The sequence below is a fragment of the Calonectris borealis genome, chromosome 14, assembly GCF_964195595.1.
Source record: "Calonectris borealis chromosome 14, bCalBor7.hap1.2, whole genome shotgun sequence".
Lineage (NCBI taxonomy): Eukaryota > Metazoa > Chordata > Aves > Procellariiformes > Procellariidae > Calonectris > Calonectris borealis.
Window position 1 is genome coordinate 16666466 of NC_134325.1, and position 21901 is coordinate 16688366.

Below are 21901 nucleotides of genomic sequence, written 5' to 3' on the forward strand. Positions count from 1 at the left end.
GCATCTCAGCTCATCCCAAAATTCAATTTCATTTCAAAGAAAAAAATATGCAACTGAAGTAATTTCACCAAATTTGAACATTTTTTACTCACAAGATAGATAGATCTGCAAGTACATACATCACATTTTTACTAATATGGCTTTTTCCCCTCTTTTTTTTTTTTTTTTAAAGATCTTTACTGGTATTTAATTAGTTACTAAATTTTTTTTTAGAAAATTATCAAAGTACATGCAAACTTTGCCTAGAACATGGTAAATGAAGTGCATTCCCAAACTTCAAGGTTACTTCTCATTCAAAGAAGACACTGCTGGTTAATTTAATCTCGACATTCAGATTTGGCCAGTAAAATACTTTAAAAAAAGTCTAACGTGAAAAAAAAAATCTGCTTTTAACATACAGTGAAACCTTCATATCTTCTGTGATTTTTGTACGCATTTCTCCCCCCTCTCCAAATGTTTTTGCAAGCCTAGTAACGGAGGTCAAAGCTGAAAACAAATATCAGCTAGCACAAAATGACTATCATCTGTTTTCAGAGTTTCAAAGTCAAGCCTAATCCTGTGCTAATGACTTAACAGGCACAGGAACAACATCTAAATTAAAAGCAAGCAGATTAATTACATAAATCATGGAAAGCAATTCAATTTTTCATATGCATTCTGGTTTGGTAATCCAAGCCAAGGGAAAGATATCATAACCTAGCAGTATTCCTTCAAATGATATCTCTTTTATACTTAAGTTAGACAGTAACGGACATCCTTACACCAAGGTAATTTTATTGCAATTAGCTAATCCCAGTTCCAATGCATGTCCTGAGACAAGTTAGTAAGTGAAAAGATTCAGAACTTTTAAGCAATTTGAGTGTGTTTTCTTTTTTTAAAAGAGGAACAAACCTATGGATTTTTTTTTTTTTTTTTTAATCACAATAGTAGTGAAAAGAAACTGGCCTGGACTCCAAAAATCAAATCAAGGTGCTCGGTAATATTGGTAAAGAGAGACCTAAAGCTATTTATCCTGACAAAAATACCTAATTCCTACTAGAGGTGCCGACTTAGGTTCCTTTTTTCATCCAGAGAAGGGCCCTCAGCCCCACGTAGACGTGAGGACCAAATTTCCAGCTCGTCTTTATGGACCTTCATTACGTCAAACAGAGCGTGGCTTCTCAAACCTGCCTCTGCCAGGAAAATAAAAGCCAGTAGTAAGAATAGCAACCCCCTTATTAAAATAGCAGGCGAAGCTGAAACAAGGGGGCACAGCTTTAAGGCAGAGAAGCTCACAGAAGGGTCCCATCTTGCTGCCACGCGAGACAGGGACCGACAGAGCCCGTGGAGTGGGGATTCAGGGGCCAGCACAAAACGTTGCAAAATCTGCCCTCGCTTCGCTCAGTGTCAACCCCTGATGGCGCTTCGCTTGTCCTGCATGAGGATTAAAGGTCTCCAGCAGTGCCTAGAAATGGCAACACTAATTGCCCCGTGAAAGAGGAAGTTCAGCAAAATGATTAATATATTTAATATACATATATATATACACACACACACAGAGAAAATAAGTTAACAATTTGTGGATGTGTTACGTTAAGGTTTAGGTTTTGTTTTGTTTTCTTCAATGGGATGAAACAACACGTCTACTGATCTACGGACACACATTAACTGAAGATTTACCTGAGACCCTGTAATATGAAGAGAGACAGACAAAAGAACAGGATAGAAACCGTCCCCTGAAAGGAAAGAACATTTACTGGCTACTACCGTAGTGTGTGTGGGGAGGGAAAAAACAGGCTAAACTACTCTAAGCTCACCATCTCTACACTGATTGATAAGATATTTATAGGGACATAAAACATCACTAGTACACACTACATGAACACTGATCACTGTTAAAAAATATCATATATGTATGTATAGGATATAACAAGATAGTAAAGGTTACGCTTTTGCCAATTATTGAAGATATATTTTTCTCCCTCATTCTAGTGCATTTACAATAAATTGGGTTAATTTTCTATTCAGGTAAATAAACGTACTCTTAAAAAGCTCTATTTTTACTCTGCCCAATAGGTAAAAAAACCTATTTAAGTCTAACATTCATATCACCACTTATATCCGATTTCTAAAATGTAATGATTTAGAATGTCCTATTGCTACGCAATGTTATAACGGCCATCTACTAAACTGTCCTCTCCCCCCAACCCTCACATTTTGTATATCTAACGTTGCATCCATGTGGATGACCGCAGTGTTAATCGTTGGGTTTTTTTGGGTTTTTTATTTTATGAAAATATTTTAAATGCAAAAAAAAAACCCCTATGTACATTTCAGAGAGAATACTGCATTGAGGAATTTACGTGCTATATATATAATATATAGACAAGTGGGGTTCTGCTATTTCCCCATTGGTTGAAAGAGAAGAATACATCTAAAGGTTACATAAAGATGTTTATAGGAGAATGAACGGGGAGCCACAAAGTTGAACAGCACATCTAACTTCTAACAACTGTTGTCAGGTGGTAACTAGACTACACTTACCACTGTAAGAATACAAAGTTAGGCACAAATTATATGATGGCTTCTTGCGGAGATTACTGTAAACAAAAGCAGAGAAACAAGGAAAACTACGTTCAGAGTATTGGAGGGAAGTGAGCAAAACCACAGTTGCACTTAGTGTGGAGCAAGGTTTCACACACTTTGTATAACTGAGGCATTTTTAATTGAAATGACAGATATCAAATTATCAAAAGAAACGTATGACAGTACTTTAAACAGTGATGCCCATATACCTCAGTCTGGCACCATTTCCAAACCACCTCTAGACTCAAATGCAGTTTAGTCCCAATCTCAAATGATTAGTTCTTCAAATTTTGCTTTCATTTTTCTACTTGAAAAGATCAAATGGATTATTGTGTTTCTGTTCTGAGGCCACATACCGCTTCCCGGTGTGCTGTTTAAAGGGTCTCCGCTTGTTTAAATAACAAGTCCTCAAAGTTAGTATAAATCATAAAAGAAGTGCACAGACACAATGGGTCAAGGTCTGCTGTCAACGCAAGCAAAGTGACCCCGCTTACTGCGAGAGCCTTATGCCGGATTTACACCAGGACTACAGGAGATCCCCTTCTTCGCTCGCTTCCATCCCATCTGAGGGCTGAACTTCCCTTTGATTACACTGGTAACAAAATCCCAGTGCCACCATAGTACCTGTTACAAGGATGCTTGTGTGAAACGGGTCAAATTCTGCACACAATCTCCTTAAAAGATTTTTCCTTTGCGTTTTGTTTATTCTTACATAACCTGACAAAACCTGGTATGTCACCCGTTGTGCAACACACTTTTGCTGTTTCAGCGGGTACAGAACACGTCATGGGCATCACCTACGCCTGGAAGTGGTCTAGCTGGGTCTTCCCTATGGCATGCAACAGTAAGTCCTACTTTCCTAAGCAACCACTTTCAGGCGCTGTGAAAAAGAAAAGAAGAAACGGTGGGGAAACAAAATGGAAAAAAAAGATCAGAAAAGGCTGGCAATGTTATTGTCATTGCCACCCATGTAATTATTATTAGCATTGGGTCCCCAGTTCTATATCCTTCACTGGCAGTTTAAGTCCCAGGGAAGAGGTTCCCAGCGGATCAATCATATTCATGTAACGTTCACCGCGGTGCTTGGCCAAAAACGGACCCCAGTCAGGCTGTGGAGAGCACACCAACTTGAGTCGCTGCAATGTGGGGGAGAGAAGAGAGAGTCTCATTTGAAGTTACGGAGCAGAATTACAATGCAGAAGAAATGAGGATAGGCTCATTTGAGATTATTGATGATGGCCCTGCAATGCTCCACTGCTCAGTGTTTGTTTTGCACAAAGTTTGCAAGATTAATAGAGGATAAAGTGCCCAGATTTTAATTATACATTCTCCCCTGCACCGTATGAGGGGAGCTCAGAACCACTGCTACATATTGCGAGGCTCACTTACTGAAGGACATGTGCACAATTACTTAGCCCAATGGTCTAAGCAGTGGGTAACGGCATTAAAATAATTGGATTTTTGTTTAGCATATTTCCCGAAAGTATACAAATGACCAGGAAGAAGTACATTGCTATGAATGAACAAAGATTTTAATTTTGAGATGACAAAATGTTTCATTTCTATCTGCAGGAAAAAAAAGAAAGAGGAGAACGTTAACCTGGCAAACAACAAAAATCTTCTAATCTTTCCGCTGATTTCTTTATTGAATATATAATTTGATAGGTGCATTTACACATAAAAAGGAAAGAAAACATATTTCTGATGACTTAAGAGGGAACAATTATATGTTTATTACCTAATAAAGTGAATCAGACCTCTATATCAGTTATTCTAATCTCTGCTTAATTACCAGCTTGCAACTCTTACCTCCCAAATCAACCATAATAATTTTATGCAGCAGACTTGCTATTCAGGAAATACCGGGCTACGGCTAAAACAGCTTCAGCAAAAGCCCCTTCAAAACAGATCCAACTTTTTTGGTGTTTCTTTGGGTGCAGTACTAGAGGAAGAGTAAGGAGAGCCCTCTGTTTTTACGGCAATATATATGCCAGTACTGCACATAAAAGTTACAAGATTTGAAGCAGAACAATTTGTCTCAATGAGAGAAATTTATGAGAGACGATGAACAAATAAGTCTAATTTCACATTAGCTCATTTCCAGAGCTGTTGTCTCCTGACCTGTGCACTCCAACGTGTGCTACACAAGGGCTGAATGGCCCTTTATACAAGTGGCCTCGTTGCCTAGTGCCAACCGTGCTCTTGGATGCTCTCCCTAGGGTGCCCCATCACTTAGTATCAAACTCCTTTGCTCCATGTGAAGCAGCAAAACACGGTCTTTTCCCTTAGGCGTGTGTAGTGTGACATATTGAGAGACCAAAAGGTTTTTCTATTTCAGTACATTTTCTCTCCTTTTCCTTTTTGAGGCGTATAACAGCCCCGATGGGTTTTGCAGGATTGCTGAAAAGGGGAGGCGAGTGTCTGTTCCTTCTCCCGAGGAGGGAGCAGCGCAAGCAGCGTGCACGGAGGAGAGGACAGAACTGAGAAAGGCTCAAAGGCCAAAAATAAGACCATTGAACTTCTTCAGATGACAAGGTGAAGGCAATGAAGGGATGAAATGCTGACAGGAGAAAGACATTGCTGTACCGCGCCGTGCAAGGAACGGAGGAGCCAGCGGGATGGGAACAGCCGGGGAGCGGCGGTGGTGGCAGCTGGGGTGGCAGCCAGGGACAGGGCACAGGGACAGGGAGCAGAAGGGGACTGCCACGTTTCTGGAGTGGTGGGGGGGAAGCGGGAGAAATCTGATTTTCAAAATAAACAAAAGCAGCATAAAAATAAAGCGCCAGCTGGAATTTTTTTAAGCCCAGGTGCCAGAGAGGATCAGCTTAGTCAAGAAAAACAAAGAGATAAGGAAGGGGGAAAAGAAAGACTGTCAGCTAAGTATTAGACTGAGTACTTTGAGCTGTAAAGCACGAGGTCTTTTCATATGTCTTATTCCTGAACTTCATCAGGTGGCACCACCTCCTGGAACGCATCCCGGGTGACTCAGACACCCGACCACCTCGCGCTCTGCAAACAGGTGACTCCCGACTGACGTCTCCTAGCACTGGCTGCCGGGCTCGCTGAACACGCTACGCGCCAGCAGTTGATGCTTCCTACATCTACACACCGCTTTTGCAAAAAGGCCAACGGAGCTAAGAGAACAACTTTCTCTCAGTAACACCACATCGGGGCTTATGAAATTTGTAACTCCTCTAGTTCTCATAAAAGCAATCACTTAACAATTTAGGAGCGTTTTTTTGAGGAACAGGGAACAGAAGGTCTCCCTTTTAAATCAACTGAGCATCTCTTTGCAACACAATAACTAGCTTACCAGAAAGTAATCTGAGCGCTATTAGACATTCAATATCACAAAAATCAATGTAAAATAAAAGAGTCAGTCTCCTGTGACCATATTTTTAAGCAGCAAAAAAGACAGAAGAATTACCTCAATAAATTTGCCTGGGGCTAGATGCATTTTTATCACAAACATAACTGGGATCCAGATAACTGAGCAGGCCAGCATCAGCCATCCAAGCACCATGGACCAGCCTGGATAGTGGTAAGCTCCGTAAGTCATTGGTTCCCATTGGTAAAAACTGAAGCAAAGAATAAACTGGAAACAAGGAAGGAAAACAAACATGTTTGAATAAGCAAAACAAGCCTGCTATGCAACAAATGGTGGGTATCCTCACACAGATTGGTATATATGGAATACAGATAAAAGTACATACACCTAAGGCAGGGCGCTCCCACAAGCTGTCATAAACAGGTCAGAGTCTGAATCTAATGGGTTTCATGGAAATCTTGCAAAATCCCACAAAAATCACTGTATTTATGCCAGAAGAACTGAAATTAGAATCTTGCCCTTAGAGTAACATGCCTTATTACATGGTCTATTGGCAGTTTTACCTAATGTGATTATGCTAAGTTACTCCATTTCACTTACTCTATGAATAGCAATACATCTGCTTACATTTGTGCATAATTCAGTAACTTTTGGGAAATGCCTGTGCTCGCAATAATTGCACACAGAAGATTTATAGCAGTATAACTAGGTGAAGGCACATATAAAAATGATCAGTTTTATTTCCAGAGACGTGGAGTAATTGAAAGTCTAATATTAGACTATCCAAACGTATCAAATATTAGCTTCACTGAGACAATAATAGAAAAGAATGTATTGCTTGGTTTTGCTTTGTCTGTTTCCATTGCATAAAAATTGAATTACGACTGATCAGTGTCAATTTATTTCTCATCGTAAGTTCACTAAATATTACATTTGGAGGGAGCAACAACAGAATATGCAAGTTTGAACTGACCTCGTTTACTTTCCAAATTTGCTTTCCTTAAGAGACAACATAATTTCCTATTCCCTGATTGTGATTACTGGCAGTAGCTAAGAGTGCAAGTCTGATCAGTAAAGGAACCGGGCAATTTGCGGAAAAGCCTTACAATTCCCTTCAGAAATGTATCAATGGGTCTAAGGCAGCATCTTGAAAACAGCCATTGGAAGAAAAAAAGAGATAAAAAACCACATGCACATGCCTTCGTTTTTAACAAGGCCCTCAAGAGAAAAAATACATTGCCATTGATGTTATCCTAATACTATAGATTAAACTGGGCTATGTCTTCAAACTTTTAAAAATGGATTTACAAACTATACCTACATATTATCACAATCAAACAACAGTTGCCACTGGATAGGTAAGATAGATCTACCTGTTTTTCATGCACAGCAATAATATACTTCAGTGAAGACAACTGATAAAGAAAATCTATGCGGGAAAGTAGAATATCTTCATTATGCCTGTTGGAAAAATTGTTCTCCTTGTAGAAAATTTCTTTTCCTCGCAACTCAGGATTTTGCTGAGCTCACCAAAACTCACTAGTCCCTTCACACATACATTCCTGTCTGTAAAAACTAAATTTTTCAATTTTCGGGGAAAAAAAAAACCTCATTCCTTAATTAACAATACCGAAAAGAAGTTACTAACTTTATCCAGAGCCTTTCCCCCCCCCCCCCCCGCCCCCAAAATAAAAAGATTTACCAGCTTTCACACTGCACTAAAGAACAGCACAAATAGGAACTTCCCAGCACATAAGCAGACATATAACTTCTCTGGAAGAAGTGACTGTAAACGATTATAGAGTCGCCATTTTTCTTCTTCACCCCACCCAGCTGACACCATACCTACTATTTCAAAATGTGTGTCTTACGAGGAATTCTAGTAACTTTTCTTATCTTGTACTTAAAAAAAATCTATGAATACCTGCAGGAACTATTTAGCACTGCTGTGAAATGGTGAGTTTTTAAAACCCTATGCAAATACTGATAATCTTGCTGCACCTGTGGTCCAGGCCTGAGGAATTTCAGGCCAAAGTATCTTCTTTCAAACTTAAAATACTGTTGAAAGAAGGCTCGGTTGTTTCATACTGACTGATCAGGCTGAAGGCTTTTGAAATGGCTAAAAGAATTATTTCATTCTTGTGCCAAAATGTGATATGCAATTAAAGATTGTATCTGTACTTAGGTTAACATGTAAAGGAAACATTGTTAGAGAGCTAGATAGTCAATGTAGATATAGTTATTATGCTTCGACTTGAAAAAACATGCGTAGCAATGGTAAAACTGAGAACGTGCCATCTTTTAGATTAAATGGAGATCTCAATTTGAAGTAAAGGATCATTCCAGGTTTTGGGGTGGAAATAAAAATAAGAAAAAGAACCACGAAAACAAACAAAACGCAATCTCCTTTTAAGTTTAAAACCCCTTTTCTTTGTTAAACGAAGCACAGGTAAAGCCCGTTCCCACCCCCCTGTCCCCCCCCGCGCCGGGGCCGCGCCGCCAGCCGCTGTCGCACAGCGCCCCCTGCCGGTGCCGGCGGGGAAGCGCCGCGCTCAGCCGCGGGGCCCGGGTCCGGCCGCCGGGGCGTGGGTGGGTGCGAAGTGGCGAGCACTCATTCACTGCCCCAGCGCCTGAAGGGCTTGGAAACAAAAGCCCTTTTTTGTTTTCTTTTTTTTTTTTTCTTTTTTCCCTCCTTTTTCCTCTTTTTTTTCCCTTTTTTTTTTTCCTTTTTCTTTTTTTTTTTTTGGGGGGGGGGGGAACTGAAGGGATTTATATTTGTTACCAAGAACATAACTCTTTTGACCTTTGCAAAAATCTCTCTCTTTGCAGCTAAAACTTTGTCACTGAAGTTTCCATGTAAGCCTTTGCAAAGCATGTCTCTTAGATTAGTTTATGACTCAATGAAATGGTTTTTCCCTAGCTGAACCTGAGAACAGACAGGAGGATCATGTGATTTCCTCTCCCTCTCTATGGGTATATGTACATACATATATATTACACACACATATACATATACAATAATCAAAAATGCTGCTATGCAATGGTATGGGGAAAGGCTACCATAGCAGCATGTGGAGCCTCACCATCCCTCTCTACCAAAAACACCATTACTTACTCTGTTTTGTCTACTACACACACATGCAAGAACACATGTGCACACATGTGTGTGTGCCTAGGTATCTGCATCCAAGATCTAGTTACTACTGTTCGGAAACATCATGAATGATGAAGAAACAACACCAAAACTCTTTGGAGAAGACATTAAAAGCATTTTTGCTTACTGTTAAAATAGTTGGGGTCACAAATGCCCAACAGACTCTCCAGAATTTACTTGGCTGGAATCCAATCATCATTTCTATATCTTCACAAAATCTTTGCAATCCTGTAAATAGCAAACGTAAATGCAATTAGGTGTGAAAGAAACCAGCTGCAATTTGCAACATAGCTCTTGTGACCTCCCTTGTGTCTAATTACAAAAACAAACTCTGACTTGTTGGTTGAAAACGTCAATGGAGGATTTAACCACACAGTAAAAAATGAGACTGTTATGGTGGGAACCATCCTAATAAAATATTTACTTCCTAAGGATTAAAGCAAAATTGAGCTTTTACATAAAGATTAAGTGTTCAGTATGTTTCGGGTTAAAGCATTAATAGTACGTACCGGTTAGCTGCAATTATGTGTATACTTGTTATATTTCACTGTGAATAAGAACCTTCTTAAGATCTGTATACCTGTTTCAGCACAGACAATATCCGAGCTTCTCTATACCTACTACGTGACTGGGGTACAACTGTATCACTTCGCATTGAAGCTGATAATGTCCTGTTATTTTTCAACTGATATGTAAGCAATACTTAGACATATTAGAGAGCACCTGTAAATATTTTAAATTATATCCAATGTTGTTTGAACAAACAGATCGACTGACATGATAATTCTTCAGATTATTGTGTTGATTGCATCTATAAAGTTACTTGAGTTGGTAAAGCACGCAAGATCGGAAAACGGTATTCCAGCCATCTCTGCAGGTATCTCCCCGGCATGCCATGCGACTGGAAAAGGTGTGCTGGCCCAGCAGCTCCTATTGCCCATCTGAGAAAAGCCACTCTGCTTTTCAGCCTTGCTCTGCAGAGCTGTTTAGGTAAATGGCCCCTACTCGGTACAGCTATTAGTAATTTATCCAAAAGTAATAAAAACAAAACTGAAATTTGTTCCAGCTTCTCTAATGATGATAAGAAGAGGGAGGTCTGGGGTCCACGGCTGAGCTCATCTGTCATAGAATCATAAATGGTTCGGGTTGGAAGGGACCTTAAAGATCATCTCCCTCCAACCCCCCTGCCACGGGCAGGGACACCTTCCACTAGACCGGGTTGCTCAAAGCCCCACCCAGCCTGGCCTTGGACACTTCCAGGGATGGGGCATCTCTGGGCAACCTGTTCCCGTGCCTCACCACCCTCAGAGTGAAGAACTGTCACACAAACATTTCAAATTTGGGCCAATTTTATCTAATAAAGCAGGAGTTCGTCTCTGTTATTTAAATTTTACAAAGTATTATTCTACAGCATTTAATCTAACTTGTATGATGTAGGGACAGGGATGGAGCTTAAATATCTGAGAGAAGTCATTGACTACGGGAAGAAATACTTGAAACAAAAATAATAAACTGCTTTATGTTCTCATTGCCCTTATAGCCAGCCACTGCAGCTGCTGAATGTAAGAAGGAATAATCCCCAGGCTTGATCCATCTAATTTTGAAGCCTTTCTGTTGATATCAAGGAGAAATAAATCTATCCACCTGACTGTTCCAAGAATTAAGAAGGTAAAATATAGCAACGGTTCATTATTCAGTGCCTTCTGATGCACCTCTAAGGAAGCGGCAGGGCTAGATGGTGCTAGGGCAGCTCCAAAGGCCCTGCTCAGGGGGTGAGCCCAGAGTAAGCCAGTCCAGGCAGATAGCATGTCAGAGAAAAGCTAAAAAACTGTGTTATGATAAGAAATAGAGGAGAAAAATTCAGCGATTGAACAAGAAGATGGTATTGCAAGAACTGTATTTAGGGGAGCGGAAAAGTACAACCTGCAGCGGATGCGAGCTTAGAAAACTAACCCAAGGTGACACAGATGTCACATTTTTTTCCTGTAACTGTAATTTCTCTCCCTCTTTTTCTCTTTTTCACAGACTATAGCAAACGCTCTTCTTCAGAAAGCCTCTTCTCTGTCAAACACATGTAATTTTTACAACCCATGGAATCACCATACTTCAGGACCCGTCTTGTGCTTTTCCATTTCGTAATAGAGCTTTGTATGCCTGGACCGACCGTAACCCCCAGGGTCACTGTGTTATGGACCCAAAAGGAGATCTTTGCTGCAACCGAATTATTTGCCCGTGTTTTATTCACCTGCTTATTACAGTTCAGCGCACCATCTGCAATGAGCTGCTTGGGAGATGCTCACACAGCGGTCACCCCTGCAGCGCGCTGTGGTGGGAACAAAACTAGTTTTAAACTAGTTGCAGCAGCACAAGGTGTGGGCTGAAGGGTCTCTCCCCAAAGTTTTAAGCTCATCTGAGTGTCTCTACTTCAGCCACACTTGCTGCTGCAAAGGAGTTACACCTAACTGGAGAATTACCAGGGGCTTCTGCCTCCAAAATTCATACAAGCTTCATGCAAATCTGCAGAGATTTGTTTGAAACTCTGATTAAAAACTTTATTTCCTTCTTGGACTCGTCAGTAGACATTCACAGCTTCAGGCATTTTTAAATATTAGCAGTTCAGGAGTCAAATGCATGTAAACAGATAGAGGAACTACACAGCACTCATCTCTTTCCTGGTGAAAGACTGAAAATAGGTTTGTCAAGTTCCACAGAAAAACGCAAAGGATGCTTTAGTTAACAGAAAGCCGATTAAATCCCAGTATATCTCGTCTCCCTCTCAGATCAGTCAGGCCTGCTGAATAACTTTGGGAAACAAACAATACATATGTTCCATATCTCAATTTCCACTCTCTAAAGTAGGATGATGTATTCATAAGTGCTGCAGATGTAAAATCCATTAAAAAGGAGAATGCAAACCAAGACAGACAGCTACTACAATATTCCGCTGCAGGTAAAATGTTCAAAATTACTAACGCTTTCTACAAATACACTGCAGCAGTTACCGCTCGCTCTGACGACAAACCTTCCCAACAACAGACTGTCACAAAACAAATCTAGAAGGAGCATGAGTTAAGTTAGAGTCATGCATTTTCAGTGTCCAACAGTGTTTCGCTCAAGCACAAGGATCTTGGTATTTAGCTCCACGTTACAAAATGCAACAGTGAGAATTATGCTGATGATTGAATTAATACTCGCAGCTCTAAGCTATTCTTTGCCAATCATGCATCATATTCTAAACAACTGGAGAATAAACATCTATACCAGCATGTGAAATAAAAAACAGCATTTGACTGGATTATGTAGCACTGATTCTGCTGAAAAATAAATGATTGCAAGGAAATAACCAAGTGTGCCTCTCTTTAATTTAAAAATCTCAACAAGCTCAGCAAGCAGAACATGTAACAAGAACTAAAGACAGATTTATTTCATCATAAAAGCACCTGCAGTTGTGCCAACCTGCTTGCTATGAAGAGTACAGGCATACAGAGAAAGGTGTCAGCGGAGTGTGAAACAGCAATTGTCAGAGCTTGAAAATATATTATGCCAATTTTAAGCACTGCTTGAAGGAATATAACAAGAGCAGCAGCTTCACTGGTATTTACAACATGCAAATCACAAATATACAAGCTGTATTCCTATGAACAGTCCTTAGAAAAGTAGCTTTAATGCAGCAGAAGTAGCTATGATACATTAGTCAAGCGGATAATGATTGTAAAGTAGATCTTTCTTTTTTCGTGCTGAAAAACTGGAAGCTCTTTAGTCTAGCAAAAGGTTAATTCCAGGGAATAATTTTTGAAATTGTTTGTATCAAAGGCTTTACTACATCTGTTGATTAGCAATCAGTTGGTACAGAAAGCATGGAAAGAATGATTTGTAATCAGCAGATCTTTTCCAAGTCTGATTACATAAAGTAATATGTACCTAAAAAAAAAGTTCTCTATTCAAGTCCTTCCTTTGCAGTGCTATAACTATTTCTGTATTATTTTATGTTTTCCATAAACGTCAGTGTTTTAAGGGATACTGAATTTGTTGTGCAAAGCAGGCACTAACCAGAGCAATTTTGCTTACCAGCCGAATAACATGTTGTTCCACAAAGGCAGGTTTGTAGTGCTTCTGCCACACAGTGTTCAGAGGAGGAACACAGCCAGTATTTGCTCCCTATTTACCTTCATCCTTATTTGAAAACATACAGAACAAAGAAATTCTACAGGTTTAAGTAGTTTTGGGGTTATTTAAAAATATTCTAAGCAAGGAATTTTTATCTCGTACAACGATGGCGATGGCTTTAAAGGGGGCAATCTTTTTGGCACAGACCGGGTGATGCCGTAGGTACTGCTGGAAGAGCGACAATGTCTAGTGCTTTAGCACAGCGTTGTTCAGGCATGCTCCTTGCAGAGGAGGAAGAAGGGAAAAAAAAAACCACAAACCCTTATACTCTTCTTGAGCATTCCCACTCACCATCTCTTACGGAATTGTATTGATTTTAGGAAAGTTGGGAAATCGGTCAGTACGATAACCGGACGCTAACGTCTCAGAAGACACGAACCCGGTGGTGTTTCCACAGGAATGGGTAAATGCTAACCCTGGTGGTAACTGGGGGGAGGGAATGGGCAAACCTTCCATGTCTTCATGGAAACTGAAGCACAGAGCAATGGCACAACTTGCCAGCGCTGATTTTCAAACCAGGAGTTCTGCTAAATAATCCCCCAAAACCATCTCTCGATTTCACTTCAGGAGATATCTCAAAGCATTACACTCGGGTCCTTTGAGAACACTGGTTGAATGTCCAGCTGATACCAGTTACCAGTATCATTTCACTCACAAAGATTACACTTCTAAACCAACTCTAATTAAAATACTTACATTTCAGGGACATAAAAAACGACGAGCGTTTTGATCAACCAAAACATGATCAGTCTAAATCAACTTTTCTCTTGGTGTTTTAACTTTTTCCATTGTATTCTGTAACATTTCCTCATTAGGTCATATCTGACAAACCACTCAAGCCTGCTCACTGGATTGGATGTCAGCAGAGATAAAATACACTTCTGTATTTCCATGAAATTAGAGAAAACAAGGAAGGGTTGATCCCCTGTCCTGTCTATAACTTTCATTTCTCAAGCAAGAGCAATAAATTCTGCATGTTTTGAATTACGTACAATCTTTTAATGCATTTATATTGCACAGAGTGGACCCCACAATGTAGGTAGATCTAAGTAAGCAGTGCACAGGACTAGAGCCCAAGATGATGCTGCTAATATGCACCTTCAACAGAACATCTCGGGATTATTTATGTCTAGCTGATGGAAGATACATTATTCATTCCTGTCCATAGCAACAAGGGAAACAGCCTTATCTTTAACGCTGAGATTCAGATCTTCCTTTGCTTTTGAAGACAAGTCTTAAGCCGCACCACCGCACTCCAGACATAAATTAATCATCTGTTATGCAGGGAGATCTTCACATTTCCTACTATAAGCATCTGAGATTACACATTGCCAAGAATCAATCTCCTGGACAAGTCTGGGAGCAAATCACCAGCTGGTATCAACTGACGTAGCTACAGTAGCGTCAAGGTAATTGCACTGCTTTATACTCGCTGAGGAGCTCCCTCATAATTTAATGTACGTCAACATGGATCAATGTAACTGGTGTTGCCACTGTGCATAATTAATCACTCTGAGTAGCTGCAGTCTTGATTCTGTGTTACAGACAGATGGCTTAAAGGGAAGGCTGGATGCGTACGTGGAAAATAAATCCTTCAAAAGTTATTAAATGCAAAGATACCACCTCTGGCTCAGGAAGTCTCTGAGCCTAAAACTGTTGCAGTGTGAAAGAGCCCCTGGAGAAGTGTCACGAAATGCTTGAACTATTCTTACACTCATCTCTAAGCATTGGCTTTAAGCTACTGGCGGAAAAGGGACATTAGACTATATTAAAAAGTCTTTTGAATAAATATATTTAAAGGAATCCTATAGTAATGAAGTCTCATTATGCTTCTGTTCAAAAGAAGGAAATCCTGAGGCTTTTTATTCAAAAAAACTAAAATAAAGTATTGCTGCTTTCCTTAAGAATTTCATGTTACCAGCTACTTTACCATATGCTAAAATGTTACTTTGACATAGGCTGTCCAAGAATTGGGTTTTTTTCTTACCATATATATAGGAAACTCCAACAAGCTCGAAGATGGCAATGATGACAAGAGAATAAGAAGCTGCATAAGTGTCCACAAGCTGCAACATATACATTCCACCCTAAAGAAAAAAGGAGAAAATAGCCGTTACTTGTGGCACATAGCCGGTCTTCTCTCTTGTCATACCTGTCACAACTCTAACTGGCGCTAAGGCAGGCAAAATAGACAGGAGCAGGACCCAGGACTCTCTGTCCCAAGTAAGCATCCAAACATTGACCGGACACAGGCTCAAGCCGCACTATAGTTTCTTCCTCGTGGCTGAATGAACATCAAATGCAACGAGAAAAAAGCAGAGGGTACACCTGAGGCTGGTAGCTAATACACCTTGGGAAGACATTGGTTTCAGGCCTTTCAGATTAAGGACTGAACCGCAACGAGACTTTCCACCAGCAGTGTCTCTAACCATTTAATACTACGTCAAAAGCAAAACCACCATTGAAACCAGGAACACTGTAATAGCAAGCCCAGGTCATCTCTTTGGAAAGGATATAATGCCCTATCTTCAGGGCAGAGGTTAAGCAGTATAATTCAAGGGGAGGAAGGACTGAACCTATCCAAGGCTTTGGAACAGCAAAGTTGGGCTGGTAGGTGATGAGGTGAGGGGAAAGAAAGAAAAAGGGGGAAAAAAGATAAATAATAAGATAGATTTTGTGCACCTCCTCTTGAAATTGCTAAGAGTTTATAACGCTGGAGGAATTAGTGAACAGAAGACGCTGAAGACTATCAACGATAGATGAGAATTTCATTATTAACTCCACGGTTTGCTAAGACTATCAGTGTATATCTAATCTGGGAAGGAAGGCACCCAAAACTGGTGTGCACGTTTATATGACATACAAACTTCTTTTTTAAACGAATACCTAACTTACATGACTACTTTGGAGATGTTTGGCTAGGGATAAATTTTAAAAGTCTGATTCTCGGAAAAATTTGAACAGCGAAGTCTTTTAAATGTATCTCAGCCAAAGCATCCATTTTTTTTTTTAAAAAAAAAAAAAAAAGGCTTTCAGACTCACCCGGTGGCTTCACACATGTGGCAGAATTCAGCTTAATCTTTTGCAACTTGCGCAGAAGGAGAACGGCCACCAGAGGGGGGTTGGGGACAGACAGCGATGCTCAAAGACAATATTATTACCTGAGTGATCATAGGAAATCCCATGATGAAAAAGGAGATGCAGCACCCAAGAGTGAACAGTGCCTTGTGCGTACGTAAGTATTTGGGGAACTCATCCGAAACGGAGGTCACTATAGTCTCGATAGTGGCAAACTGAAAGACAAAATAAAAGGATTCACTTCAGCACACACTACACAAAGTGGTCCAACTGGATATAATGGAATATGAGAGAGAGTATTTCAAATCCTAGGTGTTAAATGCTCAGATGTCAACGCCAAAGCTTCACCCAAATGATTTCAGCATTGATGGCCTTACTTCATCCCTCTTTTTGGAAAACGGTTCACTGACCACATGGAAAATAGCGATTAATCTCATGGTCCTCCAAACAAATAAATAGGAAAAGCAAGAGGAAAAGAATGGATACAAAAGCCATTTACCATAGTGTCCAATCCAAGTGTCAGAAGCATCAAAAAGAATATGATAGCCCAGAACGGAGAGAGGGGAAGCCTCGTTAAGGCTTCTGGGTAAACCACAAAAGCAATTCCAGGACCTAGAAATGAGAAAAATAAAGGCAGTGATATCTTGCATCGCATTAAATTGTTGACTGAATGGAAAAGAGGGAGACGTGAAGAGTCACGTTTCAAAGTCTAATACAATATTACTTCACTTGATAAAAGTAAAAAAGATCCAATTCAGTCTCTCCTATTTACAGAAAGATTTAACCATTGCAGAATTTAGCCTCACATTTTCCAATTTCTGTTTTGGCTGTAAGTTTCAAAACACTCATACGCTCCTACTTTCCAAGCTGCAGAATACATATTTAACCAGTATACTGATCCACTGATCCAAACACGAAAAATAAACAAAAATCATGTATTGCAGCTATGTTTCTTTCCTGCTCTGTGATCAAATTCCTACCACTGTTCCTGCCAATTAGCAACCCAGCCTTAGATCAACCTAGCGATCGTCCACATCTCAGTACTGCACGTACGAACGGAAAAGAAAATACTCTTCTTTAACTCATCAGCACACAGCCAAACGAGAAGGCGAGACCATAACAGATGCACAGAGCTGATACCAGCCACAAGGCAATAACTACCGTGAATCTAAAAAAATCCACAAGAAATTCTGAAATAATGCACAGCAGAAAAAAAAAAAAAAAAAGGAGATGGGGTCTTTTAAAGCTTTAACCAGGAATTTTCCTTTCTCTGTTGGTTTGATATCTTGGGTAAAGGAAAAATATTTTTACAAGTATGCTTATATTTGCCTGGGAGAAGAGGCTGCAGGAGTGTGGTGGCAGCACTACAGTAGATGGCACTTCTTCTCTACTTATCCCAGCTAAAGGGCTTAACCCTCTGAAGGATGTTTTCTGTCAGGCGAGATACAAATGAGAGCCAAGTTGTACTGGTGCCATGACCCGTGCCACAAGAAGGGGCTCCTACTCACTCCGTCCTGGCCATTTCTAATCTAGATTATTGCATCCCATTTCCTACAGCTCCCCACGCTGTTTCTGTTCGAGAGAGAACTGTTGCTTTCTCACGTAATGAGAAAAACACCGTTTTAGCAGCATGTGAAATAATCTCCACAGGCAACTTGTGAAGCGTTTGGAGTTCCTTCTGAACAAAAGACAAATACAAGAGTTAATAACACAGTAAAAAAAAACCAAAACAAAACAAAAAAAACCCCACACCACTGTGCATGACTCAGTAAGTGTTGCTGCCTTTAAAATGTGCTGCAGAAAAACGGCTTTTTGGAATAGGAAGGTGCATGTAGAACTACTATGTATTCATGAACACGTTCTTTCATCTCTTGAGTAAAGATTTCTTCTTGACTATTAGAGCTAAGGGCTCTGTTTGCACTAGCTTCCTGCATGTAGAAGTTTAATTAAGTCTCGGAATAATGAGTTCCCGTTAATCACACTTTCAGGAACAGTTTAATTACAGAATATGAAACTGCACATCTCTCCATCTCGGCCCCTCATAACTCTCCAAGATACCACATGCCTGGTAGCATCCAACCACAGGTCAACAGTCACAGGGAGGCTGGCTCCCATCCTCTCCATTTTTGGAGATTTAAGTGGGTATGAACTCTTTCTAAAAGTCTGTTAAAGCCAGGAAAATTCCAAAGGTTTTATATGTGTTGAAACAAAAAAAGTCAAATGACCTTGAACTTTCATTTTAAATTACTAAAATTTTTCAACTGCATTATGTTCTTAATCAAACCGTGAGAGTAGAACGAAAATAGGTTGTCCTGTCTTTCCCTCAGTGAAAAGTGTTTTATTTGTTCATCAGGTATATGAGTTTTTCCTGAAAGGAAGACTCTAAATGAGAAAAATACTATTTCAGATTCATATTGGGGGGTGGGGGTGGGGGGTGGGATCCCTTCCCATTTCCGTTAACTACTTCATTCAAGGTTTTAAAAACCTGAAAGGACATCATAATCATTTTTGCCGTTTTCTCCTTCGCTGCAAAAAGAAACACAACTTTAGAATAAAAAAAGGTAGGCAGGAACAAGGGCTGGCTCTTCTCCCCACTTGCTGAGTCTGCTTTTTAATTCTGTTACCTCGCTGTGCTAACTCGGCCTGCAGTTATCCCTAACCCTCACTCTCTCCCTACTGTACAGTCGTCTTCTCATATGGGACTAAATTTTGTTTCCCCCTATCATGGAGAACAGTGAAGTCCCACCCCTGTGAAATATTTTTAGATGGCCTAAATGGGCTCTTACAAATGCACTGGCAGCCCTACAAGAAGATTGTCTCATGACAGCTTTCTTCACATCTCCTGAAACAGCTGGGAACAGAGAGCTCCAGCCTGTGACCAGTCGCTCACTCAAAGATCACCAACAAGCGCTCAACAGAAAAGGGTTTGCCATCCCCTGCGCTAAATATTTTGCCATCTCCAGGGAGATGAACCAGCTGAACCAAGTGTTTCCTCCACCATTGCTAACAGCTCTGTCTCTCCGTCCCCGCTCTGTCCATCCCCGCGTAGCTTCTACTGCAGCTTCACTCAAGCACGGCTTCTTCGACTCTAACTTCTTACAAATCATTTTGGTGAGTACAGCGTGGTTTAGATTTGGGGGTTGGTTTTGTTTGTTTGTTTCTTTCAGGATGGAGGTAAAGTCTAAAATAAAAAAATTAACGGAAACATTACTCCTAAAACACCCGGCCTCAAACAGAGTTTTTCAAACATAGTGGTCTAATCTAGCCAGAAACAGGGATGAGAATGAAACCCTTCTGTTCCCGCTTAGCTGAATGGCAGACCAAAAAGAAGAGACAAGGCACTGAAGACTGCATTGATATTACATTAGCTTGCAAGTGCAGTATCTCCTACTACTTGACATGGACCAAGACATGGACTTCTTGGAGCGGGTCCAGAGGAGGCCACAAAAATGATCAGGGGGCTGGAACACCTCTCCTGTGAAGAAAGTCTGAGAGAGTTGGGGTTGTTCAGCCTGGAGAAGAGAAGGCTCCAGGGAGACCTTATTGCAGCCTTTCAGTACTTGAAGGGGGCTTATAAGAAAGATGGGGACAGACTTTAATAGGACCTGTAGCGATAGGACAAGGGGAAATGGTTTTAAACTAGAAGAGGGGAGATTCAGACTAGATATGAGGGAGAAATTTTTTGCGATGAGGGTGGTGAAACACTGGACTAGGTTGCCCAGAGAGGTGGTAGATGCCCCATCCCTGGAAATATTCAAGGTCAGGTTGGACAGGGCTCTGAGCAACCTGATCTGGTTGAAGATGTCCCTGCTCATTGCAGAGGGGGTGGACTAGATGAACTCTAATGGTCCCTTCCAACCCAAACCATTCTATGATTCTACTTGCTATCTAGAAACAGTTTGCTGGCTGACCATCCTATGAAATTCTCCTCTCAGACTCTCCAGCTCCATCTGCAGCCCATCCCACCACAGGCCAACTGGTGCAAGCCCCAGACTAACACCCTGTGACTGAACTGCAGCTCACAAGCTTCCCCTCACCTCAACATCTGGGCTGCTATGTACCAACCAAAGGAGCTGCAGAAACCGAATGTGACCCAACACCCTTATTTGCATCTCGCTGAGGTCAGAAGTACTGCAAATTTGGTGGAATTATCCATGTTTCAGTTTACAGAGGAGGAATAAGCAAAAGGAAGCTAAGAGCCTTTTCTTTTCCTTAACCAGCAGCAAGATCTTGTTCCCTCCTCTGTTCTCCTCCTTTCACTTGTAGTAGCTTGTTTCTAATAAACGATTACAAACATTAGAGTTCCGAGAAAAGCTATTTTACAAGAAAAAATAAAGAATGTTTCATCTGCTTCACCAACTCTTGTTCCTACTACAGGATTTCTGTTGCCCCAGCTCACGCTGTCTGTTTTCCATTTAGCTCCCACAACATTGTTAAATGCAGATTAACCTTCATACCTAATTTGTCCAGAATGACCTATGAATATTACTGTACAGAAACTACGGAAAGTTGTCTTGATTTCTATCCCCTGTTGTCAACTCACTGCTACAATTTCTGAGTCACGATGCTCAGTCAGTCAGGTACCTTAGGCTACATGTAGCACCCTGTGGCACTGAATTTATCCACACAACAAACCTGCCAGAAAAATGTTTACTGTCTTCACATTAATGCAGACAGTGAGACACATCACCTATAGAAGCCATGAGAATGCAACATTCATTTTTTTAACTCTGCTGTCCTTTCCCATTGAGAGCCTCCTCTTGCTCTGTGCTATTGTGGGTTTGGGGGGATAACATTGGGAACCATCCCCATGGCTCACGGAGAAGCTATTGATCACTTTCCTTCTTGGAAATGACTGTGCTAAAGAACACACTTGGCACCCTCACGTGCTCACAGAAATAGCTATGGTGGGGGAATCGTAAATACATATACAAGTTATTACAAGTTATTAAAAATTTGTCATTTTGACACAGTTCAAAATGATCTTGAAGATCTGGGGGTTGGTTGGCTTAGGGGCAAAGTGCTGCACATTGCACAGGAAATGTAGGACTAGACTAAGGTAACCATTATCCCTCCATAATCCCATCAGATTTTTACATCCCTTTAAACTTCTCAGATTCTTACCCCAAAAGCTTCCTATCTCCCACCACTTCACACCAAATCATACACGACAGCACCAATTCGTCCGTCAGTCACACCATTCTCACTCACGTTCAGCTCTACCAAAGATGACCTTTCAGATCCCCGTTTGTAACCATCTCACTTCACTAACCAAGATCTTCTAATCACTTCTTCAGAAACCTTTTACTTCCCCACGGAGGCAGCTCCTTGCCCCCCACAGTTCAGAAGCTCAATCCACCTCTTACAGCATATTTCTCCCACCCCCCACATCGCAAAGCCTGCTGTCCTCTCATCCCAGATTCCCACCCCCAGGGACACCTTTTACCTTGCAGAGGATTTCACAAACAGCGGCAGGGACAAAGGAGAAGACCAGTCACCACTCAGAGAGTGTGAAGGAGACATCTCACCCTCCCCCCCCAGCAGTCATTTACATAAAGATTTGAAATGAGTCTCAGCTCGTTTCCTTCTCTTAAAAAACGAGCGATAAG

General features: G+C 40.8%; 1 protein-coding gene across 1 annotated transcript in view; it reads right to left on the reverse strand.

Moving 5' to 3' along the window:
• Positions 1–3545: 3545 nt before the first annotated feature.
• SLC6A5 (solute carrier family 6 member 5) overlaps positions 3546–21901 on the reverse strand; it is a 32496-nt gene continuing 14140 nt past the window's right edge. Inside the window, exons 10-15 of the mRNA XM_075163308.1 lie at positions 16792–16904; positions 16376–16507; positions 15202–15301; positions 9175–9275; positions 5993–6160; positions 3546–3701 (exon numbers count right to left, since the gene is read on the reverse strand). Coding sequence (XP_075019409.1) covers positions 3546–3701; positions 5993–6160; positions 9175–9275; positions 15202–15301; positions 16376–16507; positions 16792–16904 — 770 coding nt within the window. The remainder of the gene's footprint in view (positions 3702–5992; positions 6161–9174; positions 9276–15201; positions 15302–16375; positions 16508–16791; positions 16905–21901) is intronic.